This window comes from Cinclus cinclus, chromosome Z (assembly GCF_963662255.1).
Source record: "Cinclus cinclus chromosome Z, bCinCin1.1, whole genome shotgun sequence".
Taxonomy (NCBI): Eukaryota; Metazoa; Chordata; class Aves; order Passeriformes; family Cinclidae; genus Cinclus; species Cinclus cinclus.
This window is the reverse complement of record NC_085084.1, coordinates 74,254,388-74,273,425: the sequence shown is the minus strand read 5'-3', so window position 1 is coordinate 74,273,425 and position 19,038 is coordinate 74,254,388. Positions and strand designations below refer to the sequence as shown.

The 19,038-nt window shown below is 40.3% G+C and overlaps 1 protein-coding gene across 1 annotated transcript in view; it reads left to right on the top strand.

The window, feature by feature from the left end:
* Positions 1-19,038, top strand: part of RAI14 (retinoic acid induced 14) — an 88,757-nt gene that overhangs the window by 55,135 nt on the left and 14,584 nt on the right. Inside the window, exons 4-7 of the mRNA XM_062512821.1 lie at positions 13,145-13,233; positions 15,046-15,110; positions 18,524-18,581; positions 18,780-18,850. Of these exons, the coding sequence (XP_062368805.1) occupies positions 13,145-13,233; positions 15,046-15,110; positions 18,524-18,581; positions 18,780-18,850 (283 nt within the window). The remainder of the gene's footprint in view (positions 1-13,144; positions 13,234-15,045; positions 15,111-18,523; positions 18,582-18,779; positions 18,851-19,038) is intronic.

The following is a 19,038-nucleotide window of genomic DNA, read 5'->3' as shown; positions in this document are numbered from 1 at the left end:
TGCCCCACCCATCAGCCAGCTGCTCACACATCACATGATGTGCTTGTCCAGCTCTGAGCAGGACATTTTGTCCAGAAGGATCCTGTGAGAGACAATATCAAAAGCTTTGCTGATATACAAAATGATAAAAATAAAATCCACTGGCTTCCCTTGATCAGCTAGGTGGGTTACCTTGTCATGAAAGGAAGTTAGGTTTAACAAGCAGGACGTTCCCCACATGAAGCCATGCTGGCTGTGATCACTGATTGCACTGTCCTCCAGGTGTTTTTCAGTGCCTCCCAGAAGCATCTTCTCCATAACCTTATCAGGCACTGCAGTGAGACTGACAGGCTCAGTTTCTTTGAAAGGTTTTTGAAAGCTTTTGAAAGATAATATTGGCCACCTTCTAGTCAGCTGGGACCTCTCCAGATTTCCAGGACTGTTCAAAAGTCTTCAAGATAGGCCTTGTGGTGATATCGGCCATCTCTTTGCATACTCTCAAATGAATCCCATCAGGTCCCATAGATTTATAGGGATCCAGCTGGAGCAGCTGATCCCACACAAGTTTATGGTCAACTAAGCATTGATTATTCTTGCAGCTGTGGTCCTCCAGGCCTCTGGGACCTCCTTAGCCTGTTGTCAGTGTTGAAGACAGGCCTTCCACATCTCTGCCTTGTCCATGTCCCTGTTTGCAATGTGTCCATCCTCATCCTGTAACAGGCTGATCTTTTTTCTGCCTTGCCCTTTGCCATTAATGTATTTAAAAATAACTCCTTCTGTTGTCCCGCATGGTTTTGGGCACCTTCAACTCCAGCTGAGCTTTGGCCACGTGAATTTTGTCCCTACAGTGGCAGCAGCATCTCTCTATTCTTCCCATAGCACCTGACCTACACCACAAAGTGGACATAAGCCTTCTTTTTTCAGCTTATTTCCCAGACAAGATCACTGCTTAGCCAAGCAGGCCTTCTGCCTTGTCTGCTTGACTTCCAACGCTTAAGAATTACCTGCTCTTGTGCCCTTAGGCCGTGATGCTTAGGAAGTGACCAGCACTGATGGGGTCCATTCAGAAGCATTGTCTAAGGGGGCTCTGCTCACTAGCTCCTTGAGCAGCCTGAAGTCTGCTCTCCCCATGTCCAAGGCTGAAGATTTGCTGACATGTCTCCTGTCAACAGAGATTCTAAACTTGATCACTTTATGGGCCAAGATGACACACTCTCTGTTAACAAGCCACAAACCACCCTTTTACAACCAGCACCATGCAGCCAGGGCATAAATCCAGTGGAGGTGGGACACTGACAATGGACAGTCGAGGCCTGACCGAAGTCACGCCATCACTGGGTACTGCTGTATCCAACACGCTGCCACTTCAGTATAAACTGGAGTCCAAGACACTGAACTGTCAGTGTCCACCACTGACATTGCCAATGCATTTTTTCCCATTGCACTGGCAGCAGAGTGCAGGCCAGTTTATTTTCACCTGGAAAAACATCCAGTACATGTGGAACCAACTGTGCAGGCATGGAAGCACAGTCCCACCATTTGCCATGGACTGATCCAGGCTGCTCTGGAAGAGGGCTCCAGAGCACTTATGGTATGGATTGATGGAATCATCATATGGGCAAACACTGCAGGGAAACTTCTTTGAATGGGAAGATCATCCAGGTTCTCCTGAAGGCTGGTTTTACTGTAAAGCTAAGTAAGGTCAAGTGACCTGCTCATGAAATCCAGTTTTAGGAGTAAAGAAGGAGGATAGAAGTCATCAGTTGGTGTGGCCAACAAAATAGCAGCTATGTCCCTACAACCAGGTAGAAGGAAGCACAGGCTTTCCCAGGCACTGTGGTCTTTGAAAAATGCATATTCCAGAGCACAGTCAGATTGTCAGCCCTCTCTATCAAGTGACATGGATGGAGAATGATCTCAAATGGATCCCTGAACAGCAAGATGCTTTTGAACAAATTAAGCAGGAGATTGCCCATGCAGGAGTCCTTAGGCCAGTCAGAATGGGGCAGGAGGTGAGGAATATGCTGTATACTGCAGCCCAGGTGAATGGTGGTTCCTGGAGTCTGTGGCAGAAGGGACCTGGAGAGACTGGAGGATGACCTCTTGGGTTCTGAAGTCTGGGATACAGAGAATTTGAGGCCAGCTACACCCCAACTGAAAGGAGATTCTGGCAGTTTATGAAGGGGTATGAGCTGCCTCAGAAGTGATGAGCACTGAAGCACAGTTTGCAGAGCTGAAAACCATCCTGCTGTCTTTACACATTGCTGAATGAGAGAAATGGACAGTGCTTTACCTCTATACTGACTTGTGGATGTTGGTGAACACTCTGTGGCTGTGTCTGGACTGACAGAAAAGGACCAGTGCAGAGGGAAACCCACCTGTGCTGCTGAACTGTGACAAGACATCGCTGGCCAGGTAGAGAAGTTGGCTGTAAAAGTGCATCATGTAGATGCACACAAATGCAAGAGTCAGGCTACCGAAGAGCTGTACATTGATTTGATCTCTGAGGAAAAAAAAAATATTAGCACAGTATTTAATTTCTGATGATCCAGATGGTCACAATAATGTCTAGGTTTCTGAACATGGACAAAGTAAGAAAGACCACAGGGATCTCAACCTTTGTTTTATCCCTAGCCAACAGATGGCTGAAATTTGGTTCTTATTCCAAAATTTCTTGTAAAGTTTATTTCCAAAGGAGATCTGGGTGTAAAAGCTTTTGTCTCTCTAAATCTTTTCTGAAGTTCGTTTTAGGTTCAAATAGTGATTGTACATTTTTTGTCCCCTCCCCTGCCCTGCAGCATTGTTGGGGATATAATTTAATTAAGATGTTGATATTAAGTTTCCTGAAAAATTGCTTTCCACTTTAGACAAATGCTCAGAAATGCTAACGAAACTCTAGGCCATGGTTGGATGAATGTGTCTACTGCCAGGATACTAAATTGGGCTAATTAACTTTCTATTATGTTCAGTATGCCCTGATTATTAATGTATGGTGAGTGGGAATGCTTTTATCTCCACAACAGAGGAGCAATACTTAACTTTGATTTTTATAATTTGGCAATACATGAAAAAATCCACACTGCCTGCAAACACTACTGTATTGACAATCATGCAGGCTTTTAAATGAGATCCATGCAGTGGAATTCGTGATACTGATTTGTTCCCAGCTTTTGACTGAGACTGTGTAGACCATTTCTGATGGTTTTGACCCCTCACTTGACCCTTCCAAATAGCACTGGAAAATGTCATGATCCAGTTTTTAGTTCTTGCCTGCACTTCTGACAGGATTTGAAATCAACAGCATCTAGGCTCTACTATACACATTTTAAAAGCAATCTTTATAAGGCATTTTAGCATTTTTATACCTTCATGTTATTAGGGGGAAAAAAAGAGAAAGGGCCATCTTCTGAAGAGAAATTAATCATCTTTAGCTGTATTTCTGTTACAAAGATCCTAAACTTTTTACTTTATCTCTAGTGATTTCCGATGTTGTAAATCAGACAAATTCCATGTATTTAAAAAACAAACTCCCTATTCCATATAAAGTTTTCTGAGCATTGAGAAGCCTCCCAATGGGTTTTTCATCCTACATGCATGGGGCTTCATGCAGATGATATCTAAAGTTCAAAGACAGAACAACTAGTCTGCAATTTTTTGTAGAAGCCAGCTTGTGTCTTCTGCGCTATTTTTTTTTCACACAGCTGATGGCTATTCTTAAGAACTTTCGTATTTAATTGTCTTTCAGTGGGGCTGTCATCTCAGAGGGAAGCAAATCCTCTTCTGAAGGGCCCTTGTACTCGTGTTTGGCTAGCCCATGAGCCTCCTGCCCACAGGCAAGATCAGCCAAACCTGTAATGCAGCATCAGCCGCTGGAATTCCCTGTTAACACAGCTCCATTTGCAGAGTTGCCAAATACCCAGGTTTTGCCAGACCTGGCCAGCTTTCAACAAGTTTGTCAGTTGCTTGGATCAGAGCACAGCCTGGATGATTGGGAGTTTTTGTATGCCTGGGTTGAAACAGCTGCAGTTTGGCTCATGTGGAGGCAAAACCCAGCACCCCACTTTCCAGTGGGGAATGCTGTGGCTGCTCCCTGCACTTGTCCCATCTGAGCTGGCAGGAGATCCATGCGGGATGTGTGCCTCTCATGGGCTGGGCTCATGGGTTCCCCTCTTCAAGGCTGGAGGGGACAGGGTTAAGGCTGCAGTTGTTTTTCAGATTTATATCTACATAATGGGCTGCAGTTGTTTTACATGTTTTTCAAAGACTTATGCAACCAAATGAGCTGTATATGTAGATTTTAATTATACCCACTGGTTGTTACTGGCTTAAAAATGTGCTCTAATCTAGAAAGGGGAAGAGACAGCCAAAACAGAGAAATGTGCAAATGCTGAATTTATGAAAGATTTTTTTTAAACTTCAAACTGGGGTCTCAGGCAGTAGACTGATGACTGCTGGTGGCTGCTTATTTACTGGACATACAGTTCTCTCTGTTTTCTACTATCTTCTTTACAGGTGCATTCTGTATTAGGAAGCTGCTGAAAAGTAGCTAGGAAGTAACTGAAAAAATTAGAAAAGTTCTGAAATTGCCCATGCCTGTGGTTCAGCCCCTAGTGCTCTTCTGAAACATGGAAACTTGAGTATATAGTTATTGTGAAATACAAAATAAAATGTATATTGCCATAATAATCCAAATAGTTTATTTAAAAATATATGTGAAGTGGTCATATTAACCAGTGGTCTTTGAAGAATGTGTTACATGTAGATCACTTACTATGAATATATATTATTGCACTTGGTTTGTAATTATCTCATGAAGTAAGAGAAGTTCACTTTGTACAGCTTAATAAAAAAATCAAGTAAATCCAAACAGTTGCTTCAAATCTGAAGAGATGGGAAGTATTATAAGCCTAAAAGGTCAGAAACATCAAGAACAGAAACATAAAGGACAACATGTACTGACCTATCCCTTGTCAATATCCCTCAGGTTCATAAGGATATTTCTGCTCATCGGTTCTTGGAGCACTAGGTGCAGTTCTTGCTGGATTTTCATGATACAAAAATACTTGGTTTAGATTAACCTTTACTCAGTTGCTCTCACTCTTTTGAGCCTTTTGCTGGACTCTTGTTATGCCAACATGGCTCAGGATTACATTGCTCTAATGTTCATGGCTTTCCATATACTAAGGTGATTATTAGCAGTTGCTAACCCACAGGCAATATGCAAGTGAGTTGTGTTGGAGGATGTAGTCATTGCTCTCATTTTTTGGGCTTAATTTATACTTTGAAGTCTGTTGGGCATTGAAAGGGCTGAAGGTGGCTAGCTGGTTATACCCAGCTTCAGGAGAAAAGTTGTCTTTACCTGGGCACGTCCTCAGGGACTTCATCCTGTGCTACAAAGATGATGTGCTAGAGGGCATGTATATTAAGAAGGTAACTCAGCACCTGTTTGGACTTTATACATGGGATGTGGTCTTAAAGAAACTATCAGAAGTAATCTTCCCTATTTGTCTGCCTTCCTTATCCCTCAGTCCTTGACTTTGGAGACTCAGGCCACATTGCACAGATTTCTGGGCTCTCTAAGCATTTTGAGACTTTTTTACTTGTCATACTATGTTTATTTTTCTACCCTACAACTCCAAAATAAAAAAAAATGTATCTAAATTTCAGACTTTCTGTCAACACCTAAGAATACCCTGAAGCTTCTGCTTGCAGAATCTCTGTTGTATTTTGCTGACATTAGTTCCTAAGGAATTTCAAAATAAGCACTGTGCAAGGAACTTTATGTGATAAATCTAAATTATGAGCACTTGTGTTTACAATTAATGGTACATGGAAGGAAAGTCCATACATTTCAGACTTGAAGTGGGAGTTTGTGTTAATGTGGTAACAGAGTTTGCTGGAAAATGGAACTGCTGGAGCACAACACTGAGAAATGGGGATCACAGAAATCTCTCTGAAGAGCAGCTGGGTGGATATTTTGCTGAGATTGAGGGCTAAAATCAAGAGTCTGTAGCTTGCCAGGTCCTGTGTTGTATGATGCTATTCTTCTTTTCTATAAGAAAATGGTCATTAAAGAGGTCTTAATGTCCTGTAGTTCGAGGTGTGTATGATTGAAACAAGACTTTTCAAGCTATAGTGCGAAGCTGGAAACTTTATGTGAAAACTGCATTTGTTTTGGTTTCTATGGTGGGTTTTTTGGTTTTTTTTGTTTTTTTTTTTTGTTTTGTTTTGTTTTGGTTTTGGTTTTGTTTTTGTTTTTGTTTTTGTTTTTGTTTTTGTTTTGAAAGCTGTCCCAGAATATATGCTAACTCAGAAAGGGCATGCAGGTTTTTTTATCAGAGGGTTCTGTGTGTATTGGGGCAGGGCAGATGCCATCTCATGTTAAAATAGAAGGACACAGGCTGTGTGCAGCACTTCACTTTACCATGTCTGGTACTACAGGGGAGAGAGGGGAAAATAATCTCACACAGACCCTGGTAAATCCCTACCTGCCTCTGTCAACTTCTCAAAACCTTGCACTGTACTCTACAAGTTAATTGCAGCAACTCATTGGTTGAATTGGTTTTAAAACTCTGAATACATAGTTTTCCCAGCTTGTACTGGTGCCAGCTCTGATTTGAAAACAAAATTTATTTCTTCCCTTTCTTGTAAGAGAATTTCGGATCTCTTTTGTCTGGATGTATGCAAGTGACAGGATAATGATATGGAATGCCACATTGAAAAGCTACATTTTTTACAGTAGCTCTTGTGAGTAGGTAAAATGGGTGCAGTGTGAAGCTGTGATTTTTATTTGTTTAATAAAAGTAATAAAAAACCCCTAAGAACTGGTAAGTATTGACAGTGATTACCTGAAGATGTCTGATTTTCTTCTAAGAAAGTCTGATCTGCCAAACATTTGTATGGCTCCTCCATAACTAAATGACTGGCTCTCCCTACAGCATATATTGTTTCAAATGAATGACAATATCTTGGTAATGCAGTCAGGAAAAGACGAAGATCCTTTTGACTTTCATAGCAAAACATTAATGGTTAAATTTTAGGTTTAAGGTGAAATTCTACATGCTGCTCATTATATTTCACTGACAGATTACATCTGTGCTATGTGAAGTAACAGTGGAAGGCAGCTTTGGTTTTCAACTGGTTTTGTGAGCTGTGCCAGCTCACCAGCTACACAGTTACCTACCTGCCTGTGCTGGTGCAAAGAAGAAGCAGAACCCAAAGAGGGCTTGCAGAGGAATGCAGAAGACACCTCTAGTTTCAGGACTGTTCTGGGGCTTTCCCAATAATTTAATCTGAGGGTGGTATTTTTTCTATTATTAGGTTTGGGGTGTGTCAAAAAGGGCTTACTTTCAAAATTGTTTTAATGCTGATAAAATCAAAGCCTTTCACAGATCAGTAAACTGTATTCTTCTGCAGTGACTGGTCATGGTGCTACATGTGAGAGGAGACCACACTGGACTTCCTCCTGTGTGACACCAGGTATTCTCTTCATGCAAAGAATGTTCTGCTCTAGTGGTAACTCATGGCCATTTCTCCTTCAGATCAGGTCTCGGGAACTTTGGTGCTTCTGCTACTCAGCCTGTGGTGGAAGGCAGTCAAAAGCCAGATATCATCTACTATGTTTATTTTAGCTGTTGTTATTGAAGGAGGAATTGAGACTTTGAGGGATAGCAGTGCTAGATGCTGCTTCTCAAATTTATTAAAGCTCCAGTTAGTTCAGGAAGTCAGCCAGGTTATCAGTAAGTCACTTTGTGGCTGAGATAGCTGGAGAATTGCTTGCTTGTCCGATCTGTAGCAAAACTTAAATGTCTTCAATTTCTGGGTATTTTTCCTTTTCTTTAATCAACAATACAAGATCTCTAGGCAGCTTGGTATCTTTATCATTATTGTTTGTTTGTGTGAAGGTATTGGTTGGTGAGAAAACTATAAATCATCAAATTGTTGAAAAACAAGTTAGACTTTTAAAAAGTCAACAAAGGGTTGACATCCATTAGAAAATGAAGAAGAATGATCTGACTTGGGGAGGGATGTTTTTACTCAAAATAAACCTTGACAACGAGTGTATATGAGTTCAAAGTGTTTTTCAAACATTCTTGCACTTAAAATATTTTCAGAGCACTCAGATTGAAATTACAGAGAACAATAGAATTATATGCTTGCATATAAGTTTGACTGGGTTCCATGTTTGTCATAATAGGAAATAGCAAATACAATTTTCACTTAGCATCCATAATTCAGCCATATTCTTTATTGGCTCTGGATTTTGGTAAGTAGTGTGTTGAACTACTTCTGGACCATGAAGAAAATCTGTGTTACAGAGAATGCTAATTCTGCCCAGAAAAAACTCTGGAGCATGACCTCTGATTGGGTGTAATCCTGCTTTTTCCCCCCTGTTTTCACAAATAAAAATTTCCTTGTTGGATGGTTAGTGTCTTGAATTAAGACTTGGTATTTATTTTTTCTGATTTTATCATGTTTCTCTTCAGTTTTGTGGCACTTCCCCTAGATATATGGACCACCCAGTTGTTTTAAGCCAGCTGCCAAAATACCATTCTGTAAGAGGATTTGCAGGAAGTAGCTCTGCAAATGGTTAAGCAGAGAACCTGAATATAGCAGAGCCATGTCTTGCTGCTAATACCACCTTAGCAACTGCCATCGGCTGCTGTTTTACAAGTCTAACTCCTACATGTGGATTATTTCTGTTCTTCTGCTTATGGTGTAATGATTTGTAAAGAAAAGTTTTACGTGAGCTGAGTAGTAAAAATTACAATCCTTTTTTGTTTGAGTTAGACTGACACTTAAATAATTTCTGAAAACATTAATTTTTGGTCTTTTGGCAAAGACTGGCACTATCTGAACTCTTGTGCTTTGTCTGTCAGATGCTGGTTAAAGAAGTCTTCATTCCCTTGCTAGTTTAATATTGTGACCAAAATGTGGAAAAGGTAATTTGCCCTGAATAAGGCATGGGCTTGTTTAGGGCAGATATAAGTGCTTCACCCATTAACATCTCATATCTGTAAAAAACTTGTTGTTTCAGAGTAGTTCAGGGATGTCATGCACAGCTGTACCCTCTGTTCAGGCAGCAACCATCATAGAAAGCATCTATCAATGTGGGGTTTTTATTTGAGTATCATTTCAGGTCAAGAAGTTTGAGGTCCTGACAAGATTTTGAGGTGATAGCCTTATAGCTGTTGTCCAGTTGAACCTGAACTTCATGAAATGAGTTCACTCTCACTCTAAAAGTCTGTTTACTCCAACTGGGCTTAGCATTCCTCACAACCAACATAATTTTCACCTTTTCTTGTTAAGTGCTGAGTAATTATGAGACCTGTACATTCCCATAGGAAAAAGCAGTGTCAACCTACTGATCTTTCATCTGCCGCAGAGGTGGATCTTGAACCACTGGGAATTGTAGCTGCTCCTCTGCTCACTGTAATGTCTGGATACAATAAAAAGAGACCATCCTGTTCCTCAGGAAGAACAGAAATGTTTTACAGCAATAAAAGAAATCTGTCTCAAATCTGTTGGGGCTGGGCTATCAAGATGTGGCTCTAAGTGGCAGTAACAGGCTTATCTATTGTGAAGGGAAAACTAACTATGTTGTAATGGGATTTTCAGCTGAATGAGAATCCAACCCTCAGTGTGGCCCTTGGTCCAAATCAAGTCTTACATGTTTGTTTTTGTTTACCTAAGTCATTGCACAACCAGGAAATGGGAGGAAAAGTTGTTTGCTTTCATATCAAGGAATGTTTATTCATAGGAGATGTAAGTAAAATGCATCTTAATGCATCTTAAGGCGTCCAGATGGTGAGAACTCCAGTGTTTGGAAACCTGCAGTTTTTGCCTCAAATAATTTAGGAAATTATGTTGCTGTAAAGAATTACTCTGTACTGAAATGAATGTACCATCTTCTTTGTTTCAAGAGCCTGCCTTGCTACATAGGACTCCTTAGTATCTACCACCCAAGTGTTTGGGTTTGGGGTTTTTCTTTGTTTGTTTTGGGTCAGCTGTTTTGTTTGTTTTAGGTTTTTTAGCTAAAAAAAGCCCACAACTGAAGCAGAGGCTACTAACTTTAAAATCAGAATTGCTTCTTAAGGGGGAGGGTTTGTCTAACACTCTGTGAATAGTTTAGTTTAAATATGACTGTAATAGGTTCATCCCATTCTAGAGTTGTTCTCTCTATAGAGCAGGACTTCTGTTTACTAAAGCAGCAGTTAAGTAACTGTATCCTCCATTCCCCTCTAATTGCTTTGAGACCGTTAAGAAAAAGTATCTCACGACAGGTTTATGTGAGGGATAGTACCAGACAAGGGATGCAGAGAAGAGACACACAGCAAGTCATTCTTTGTGAAATAAAATATCTGTGTGTGTGATGACTTGTTGAGAACTGCCATGGGAATTGTTTTTGTTGGTTGGATTCATGTGTTCCTAGGAGCATAGCCTGAATAGAGTTATTTTTAACTTTCTCTGATACTTTTTTGCAGTCAGATTTTACCTAAATAAAAATTCTTTAAATAAAACTTGAGTCTTCATGTTGCATTTGTCACCATCCTACAAAGTCTGTCCATAAAACCTCAGTGCCCCAGATTTAGCCAAGTTATTATTCGGGTATTACTAATATTACTATGAATATTGTCAAATGTAAGTTAGCCAAGTGTGTGCTTCACAACCTTCCTACTACATAAATGAATTTGATTGTATTTTGTGTTCACACAAATGTATGTGAACATGTTTTGGTATTTTGCTAGTATGTTGTGCTGGCTAAATTAGAGGTGTTGGAATTTGTCAGACTCCTCTTGTGTCCCTCCCTTAGTCATTTTCCCAGAGCTTGAGAAACCACTTCCTCCAAAGAATGTTTACACAACTTTGCATTGGTCACCAAGTACATGAAGTTTTGATTTCAAATGACTGGAGAACAGACAGCAGGAGTGCTGCTTGTGCTCTTGGAAGTGTTAACTCTTCGGTTTGTTTATGGCAGTAGATTCACAGGATGAACACACAGAATGCTTTCATATTTGCCGATAAATGTTTCAGGCATAAACGCTGCCCTTCTGCCATTTGCAATCAGCAGCAGCCAGTGTAGAAGGAGGGACTCATAGAAATGAGGTGGTTGCTGTACTTGATAGACAGCTCTGTTCCAGGACCTCTCCCACTTCGATTAATTCTCCTCTCTTTGCCAGATGTTATCTGTAGGTCTCTTTCTCTGCTCAGTTTTCAAGAAGGCTGCAAAGAAGTCTGTGACTTAGAGAAGCATGTGTTGCAGTTCACAGACTCTGTCTGAAATACCAATTTCATTCATTGTTCCAAGTTTCCCTGGTTAGCAGGCTGAACTTTCAGTGTTAGCTTTAGCATTTAAAGGAAGCAGTTGTTCAAAATATAAACTCCTAAATACAGTAGTTGATGCAGCTCCATGATTTATGATGTTTCTTTTACATTCTGGGGGAAAATCCCTTTTACACAGGGGTGCATAATGATAAAAATTAATACCTCCTTTGAAAGATATTAGAAACCATCCCAGAAAAACGGGCTCTTTCAGTTTGGTGCATGTCTGATGATGGTGCTAACTTTCCACACACAAAGAAATAATAATTAGAAGTCTTTTGACTTGAATTTTTGTTTTACATTACCCCCACTGAAAAAACTGCCTTGTGTGCATCACGTGGTGGCAGGATGTCTGCCCATATCTTAAGACTTGACAACATTGGCATGCTATGCATCAGGAGGATATAAACTTCTCTGTTTTCAGAAGCCCTTCCTTAATTTTTGCTTCAGGGCAAAATGAAGTCAGCAGCATCTCTGTAACATTGCTTCTGTGAATCTTGATGTGCCCAACCTGAGGACGTCAAACATAAAATTTCAGCTGTAAAAATGCTTGAATTGAATATAATTTCTTTGACTTGTTCTGTAATTTCATCTTAGGTAATTGATGCTTGGAAGTGCTGTGGTGTGGTTGGTAACGTCTGCAGTTTCACACTGTTTAAACAAGCAGGTGCTTGGGGTGAGCAAAACCCCAAGTGGAAAAAATAAGTCTCTTACATAGTCTCCTAAATATCTTTTATAATATCTAAGTAGATTTGATTTCTCCAGGTACTCACAGTAAAGTATTTTCCCCCATCCATACACAAAGGAAATATGAGCTTTATAAAGGACAGTGCAGAAGTACAACTTGATGTAGTTTAATTAAGGAAATGCAGAATCAATTTTTAGAGGAACTAAATTTTGTCCACCGAAAAGGAAAAATTGAACTAAATCTAAGTAAATCTGACTACTCTGACTAAATTGTCTAGAACAAAGTCAGTTATTGTGACTGATTTCTTTATTAATTCCCCAAGCCCAGGCATTCTTTGAGGATATACTGCATCACTAGGGATAAGTTTAGACATCATGTGGGACTAGATGTACATAATGTATGTGATATGAGTTGATGGGACAGGAGGTCATGTAAAATCACAGAGTCATGGGATTGTTCAGGTTGGAAAAGACCTCTAAGATCATTGAGTTCAATCATTAACTCAGCAGCCCACATCCACCAGTTGCACATCTGCCTGTCTCTTAAATATGTCCAAGAGCCTTCCAGGGATGCTAACACCACCAGCTCCCTGGGCAGCTTTTTCCTATGCTTGACCACCCTTTTGGTCAATAAATTTTTCCTCATAACTGATCAAAACCTCCTCTGGTGCAGCTTGAGGCCATTTTCTCTCATCCTATCCCAAGTTCCCTGGGAGAAGAGACTGGCTCCCACCTGTCTACACTCTCCTGTCAGGGAATTGTAGGGAGTCATAAGGTCCCTCCTGAGCCTCCTTTTCTCCAGATTAAACATCCCCAGCTCCTTCAGCTGCTCCTCACAGAACTTGTTCTCTAAATCTTTGCCATCCTCATTACCCTTCTCTGGACATGTTCCAGCACATCAACATCTTTCTTGTAAGGAGGCTCTGCAAATGAGAGACATTATTGGAGCTGCAGTATGAAAGTGTGACTACAAAGTCTTTTTGATGTGCCATCTCACTTCCAGAGCTGTTACCTTCCTGGGAGACAATTTTCTGGAAGGATACCGAAAGATCTAAGGACAGGGAGGAAAGAACTTGTCAGTATGCCAGTGAATTAGTGAATGAAAGAGAAAAGATACCTTAATAATGAAAAAAGACATGTATATGTTCTCTTCCAGTTTTCACCTGGCAGCCACGAAAGGGCATGGAGAGTGCCTCAGGATCATGGTGACACATGGTGCAGATGTGACAGCCCAAGATGGTGCAGGTATGCCTCTCTGAACCTATACAAGTAGCATGATACACTCAGTTTGCTTATGTAGTTATTAATGTGCAGAGTGAAAATACAAGATTTGACAACTTTGCTCTTCCCACGCACCCTGTAGCAAAAGCAGTTGTAACACAGGTTTGGGCATACTTGCATTCCTGCACAGAGAATTCAGAATCTTAAGTCCTTAAAAATGTTTTTTCTAATGTTATAAATGTCATAATTTGTAGTGTTTTCCAGATGTAAAATAGTTCCTTGATTTTTTAAAATTGTTATTTTTAGGTTAAAAAAAACAACAAAAATAAGAATTAAATAATTCTCCTCCCCCACCTCTTCTTATTATTACAGGTTGCATCAAGATCTTCAGTTTTGCTTTCATGTTTATCCAAGCTATTAATCCCATTAACTTTACAGGAGTTGCAGTAAGACATTTCCTCAGGATTATGACACAGTGAAAACAGCTGATACAGGCCAAAACAGAGCTCAGAGCTATTAAGTATGACGTTTCAGTTGTAGAAAGTCCTGTGCTTAATTACTGCTCCACTAGGAGAAAGATGGGAGATGAATTTGAAACTGGCAAACTCTTCTAAATAGATTTCAGTTGACACATCTGTGGGATCTGTGCCCAGCGTTTTCTCTGCCTAGCTTAGCCACCTGGATGACCTGTCAGCATTCTGTCTCTCCAGGAATTATCTGTAATTGCTGGGCTCATGGGTTGTGTTTTGCCACTTACTGCAGCCTGAGGGAATCTCTGTCATACTTGGGAATGATCGGCCTCTATAAAGAAGTGTCTTTGATACTGGAAGAGGCATTCGTATTTTACATAATGATAAGGGAATATATGTACCTGATGCAGACTGTAGTTCCAAATTCATGCTTCACCTTGCCTGATGATTTATTGGTTGCTTGGGTAGTAAGGGGTTGGTTGCCTGCCTTCTTCCACCTGAGAGCATCAGTCCAGTGCTCTTTAGTGAAATCCTTCTATAAAAAGTAAAAGTTACATCACTTGCAACAAGAGTTTCCTGTCACAAGTGTCCTTGTCTTTATTGAGTACTAAATCTTGGGTCCTTCTTTTCTTAGTTGCATGTATAATTTCTTCTTTTGCTGTCTTGTTACCTTCAATTTTCCAGATGTTCTGTAAGATAAAGCTGGAGGAGAGACTTTAGAGTTTCATCATAAATCCATAGTTCAGTAAATCATGGCATTGCATAGCTAAATATTAATTCAGGGGTGCTAAATAAATTAGTTGAAATGCAAATGCTATGTTGATCTTTGTTTGATAGGGAATAGGGAATCTGGGAGGTGCAACCTAAAGTAGGCCAGTGTTTGAGTCTTCTATGTGCACTTCATGGGTGACACAAATTTAATATAGTTGTAGGTGGTGAATTTGGCAGATTTTGCTCTTGATGCTGGTTACATTTTCATTGTTGAATAGCAAAAATCATGAAGACACTGACAGACATCTGTGTGCAAGGGAGGCTGTGTAATACTGGAAAATTGTTTTCTAAGAAAAAAATAATTGTTTAATAACGTACAATCTTACTTCCGCCAAGGTGTAATCTGACACAATGTTTGTGTCACTCCTTTATATGAATTAAGACTTTAAGATTATTCTGTTACTTGTCTGAACAACAGGTAGTAAAGACATTCTGCTTGATGTAGGTTTTTACTTTATTTTATCTACCCTTACTTTTTGTGTCATGATAGGAACAAGACAGATAATTCAAGATTTTTTGCCTTTGTCATGGAAGGTTTTATTCCTGTGCTTTGGCATGATTGAATAATTAATTTGCTTTGCTTTTATTTATTTAGGGCACAGTGCTTTACATCTTGCAGCAAAGAACAGCCACCCTGATTGCATTAAGCGGTTACTTCAGGTAAAACAGAAATCAAATTAATTTTGATTTTTGAAATTTTCATTTGGTTTCCATTAGATGTGGACTCATTTTGTGCTAATAATCTGACCACACTCCTATATTGTTCTATCTCCTTGGCATCAGGAGAGGCGCATCAGGAGTTTAAACATAAAGAGTTTAAGGAGATGGTGGAAAACAGTGTGTCTTCCCTCAGTGGTTTGCTAATACAGTTTTCCATGCTCAGCTGCGCTGACAGCTTGGTTGGGTTTCAAGTAGGTTGTAACTTCTTTTTAACTTCTGTTTTGTCTGTGTGGTTGGATGACGTGGAATTAGGTGGATTAAGAGTTACAGGGGAAAAAGTTTTTCACTTCTGGGGGGATTCTGATAATATTCCACTGGAATGCTTTCTGTGGATTCTGTTTCACCATAAAAATGTTCTCAAGTTTAAAGCCAAAAGAGATCAAAAAAAAGTAGTTTAGATCCAAAAATAATATGGAAATAATCAAACCTTCAATGAAATGAGGTAAAGGACAGTGAGGGGTTAGAAAGGAATTTGAAAGAATGAGGAGAGAAAATAAGAAAAACAAAAGTGAAGAAGCAGAAGAGTCTCACCGTCCATCTCAGCTCCATTTCAGAAATACAGGTAAGTTTTCATGGTGGTGATCAGAGAAACAGAGCAGGTTTTTCTAAGTTTGGAGTTATCAGTAAGTCTCGGATAAAAAAATGAATACAGACTGAGAATACAGATGAAATAAAGATTAACAACCCCGCTTGAACACGGTGGTGCAGAAAGAGAATGGGTCCTATATCCCAACCTCCAGATTGTTTTTCCCTGATTGCATCAGGGCTCTCCAGCTGTCCTGTGACTGACCTCTGTCAGCGTCTCTGACAGCACAGGGTCCAGTTTCACTGACTCCCACTCCATGCCCTTTGCAGGCTGTCTGCAGGGGATGGGTTATCCTCAGCCCATCCCTTTGCCACGATGCAGGTCGCCATCAGGCCGTGGCTGCTGGCATCGCAGGAGCAGCAGCGAGCTCAGAGCTGACCGTGCTCAACACCGAGCATCTGCTGCCCGTCCCCCTGCCTGCTGCACCTGCACACTGCTTTCCTTGATGCTTTTCTAGTTTTATTTCAATATGCAGATTTATAAACACGTTCCCAAGTGCAAAGCTGTTGGTAGTATTCTCCAGTAATTCCTGCTCTTGAGATTATCTTCTGTGGACCAAAGTGTGTGCAAGGAGTGTCTAACAGGTGTTGAACTGAATCAGGTTGAATAATTATTTCACACAGTCAGAATCATTACATTTTTTGTTACAGAATGTAACGGTCTGTGTGATCTTGCTTTCCTAGATAATGGCAGATGTGTTGGAGACAGTGCTACATGTAAAAGTCAAAAGTTATAATGTTTGTTTTCTAGAAACACATAATTTTAGGGTCATGTCCTCTTCTGTCCAATGAAAAGCATTGAAACTTGTGAAGGGTTTTGAGAACCGGTCTATGAGGAGCAGCTGAGGGAGCTGGTGGTGTTGGGCCTGGAGACAAAGAGGTTTAGGGTAGACCTGATCACAATGAGAAAAGAGGAAATGGCCTCAAGTTGTACCCAGAAAGCTTTAAGCTGGATATTTGAAAAATTTCTTCACCTGGGGGGGATTTAAGAGATGTGTAGATCTGAGACATATTTTAGTGATAAATTTGGCAGTACTGAGTCAACAGTTGGATTTTATGATCATGATGGTTATTTCCAACCCAAATGAACCTAAGTTTCTATGATACTCTCTTTGTTGTAACTTAAACAAAAATCTTCTGTACCAAAATAAGACTTGATAAGAATTTGAATTATTTTTCATTACTATTTATTGCTTTGAAGTCTAGATAGATCTAGATTGATTGTTGGTGCTTATTTTTTAAAAATGCTAATGAACATGTATGGCATTTGACCATGGGCCCACAGGAACCTCATGAACTTTAAGGCCAAATGCTGATGCTGCACCTGGGTCAGCCCAGAGAGCCAAACGTGTCCTGGGCTGCATCCAGAGCCCCGTGGGCAGCAGGGCAGGGAGGGGATTCTGCCCCTCTGCTCTGCTCTGCTGAGACCCACCTGGAGCACTGCATCCAGAGCTGGGGTCCAGCACAGGAGGGACAGGGACCTGCTGGAGCGAGCCCAGAGGAGGGCCATGAGGGCAATCATAGTGATGCCTTCAGAGACTACTTAGAACAGAGGCTGGACAGTGTGGAAGGAATAAAATAGGTATTTCTTAAAAGGCCTTCAAAGGATACACCTTGGGCAGTACAAGAGCCCGGCCGTGGATGTACCCAAGGGGGCTGACAGGTCACATGTTTTCACACTTTGATAAGTTTTGGTCCATTTACATATTGGGGTTAATTGTCGAACAACAGCTCCAGGTAATGAAGTCTCTTGCTCTCTTCAATTTGCTGTTATTAGCACTGTTTTGGGCCTGAAGCTTCAATGGTGTCCTTGGTTCTCAGGCTAGAAAAGGATTGCTTTGTCTAACTAAACTGTGAAGAGAACTCGCTAACACTTTATATGAAGTTCAGAGGTGTATCCTAATGCAGTGTAGAATCTGGATAATATGAAAGCTAAAACTTAAGGCATCAAGTGGAGTTTGATTGAGCACCTCTGCTGTGAGGAAAGGCTGAGACTGTGGTGTTCAACCTGGAGAAGGGTCCTAGGAGATCATAGAGCTGCTTTTCAGTATCTAAAGGGGCACACAAGAAAACCAGAGAGGGAGTTTTTACATGGATACGTTGTGAAGTGGCAGTGGCTTCAAACTGAAGGAGGGTAGGTTTAGATTCAATATTGGGAAGAAATCCTTTACTGTGAGGGTGGTGAGGCACTGGCACAGGTTGCCCAGAGAAGCTGTGGATGCCCCATGCGGGCAGTGTTCGAGGCAACATTGGATGGGGCTCTGAGCAACCTGGTCTAGTGGAAGGAGCTGGAACAAGATGATCTTTAAGGTCTCTTCTAATCTGAGCCATGCCACAGTTCTATGAAATAATGCAGGACAAATTGCCTTAGGACATGGTTGCTTTAGCTTTTACTCTAATGTTAAAAAGAAAAGGAAAAATCTGTGGCAAAGGAGAGATTTTATTTACTGATTCATTTATTACTTTATTATTAATTTATTTACATTTTTATTTACTGATTTAAATTATTCTGAAACTATAACATTTTTTAGGGACAGTTCTCTTAACCATGAGGATTTCCTATGGCTTCATATAAGTTGCTATGAAGACAGGAAATATCAGATTGGTAGAAAGAAAAACTGTACCTTCCTTCAGTTTTCTTTTCTGAAGTAGCACATAAATCTTTTTGCAAAGATGTTAAGCACTCTGTCTATATAAAACATATGTTTTATTTTCTTTGTATTTCTCTAATTGCTTTTTTTTTTGCTTTTTTTTATTGAATTGTGCAGAGTAAATGCCCAGTCGACAGCACTGACAATTCTGGGAAAACAGCTTTACATTATGCAGGTAACTTCTTTGATGAAAGTTTGTGCTGTTTTGTTGTGCTTGATAGTCCTAGCTCATCAGCATAGAATTTTTTTTTTGACTTCATTATAATGCTGCAGTGCTGCAAGTGGAAGTGTGGGACACAAATTTTTAAATTGGGGTTTAATGGACTTTCACGATTGTCTTGGTTTTTTTAAATTTAACTTTATTTTCTTTTAGCTGCATGTGGGTGTCTTCAGGCAGTTCAACTCCTGTGTGAGCACAAATGTCCCATTAACATCAAAGATTTGGTATGTACCTCTTCTCCTGTTGTACACTGCAAATAGCTCAGAGCTTTTATCACCCTCATTGTGTGCCCTTACCATGCTCCATCTCAGGTGCAGTAGTTCAGGGCAATGCTGTGCTCATACCTTCTGGGATCTCTCTGCTGGAGGAAGTTTCTTTTGCACCTTGCCATTGCAGAGGTGTGGAAGCACTT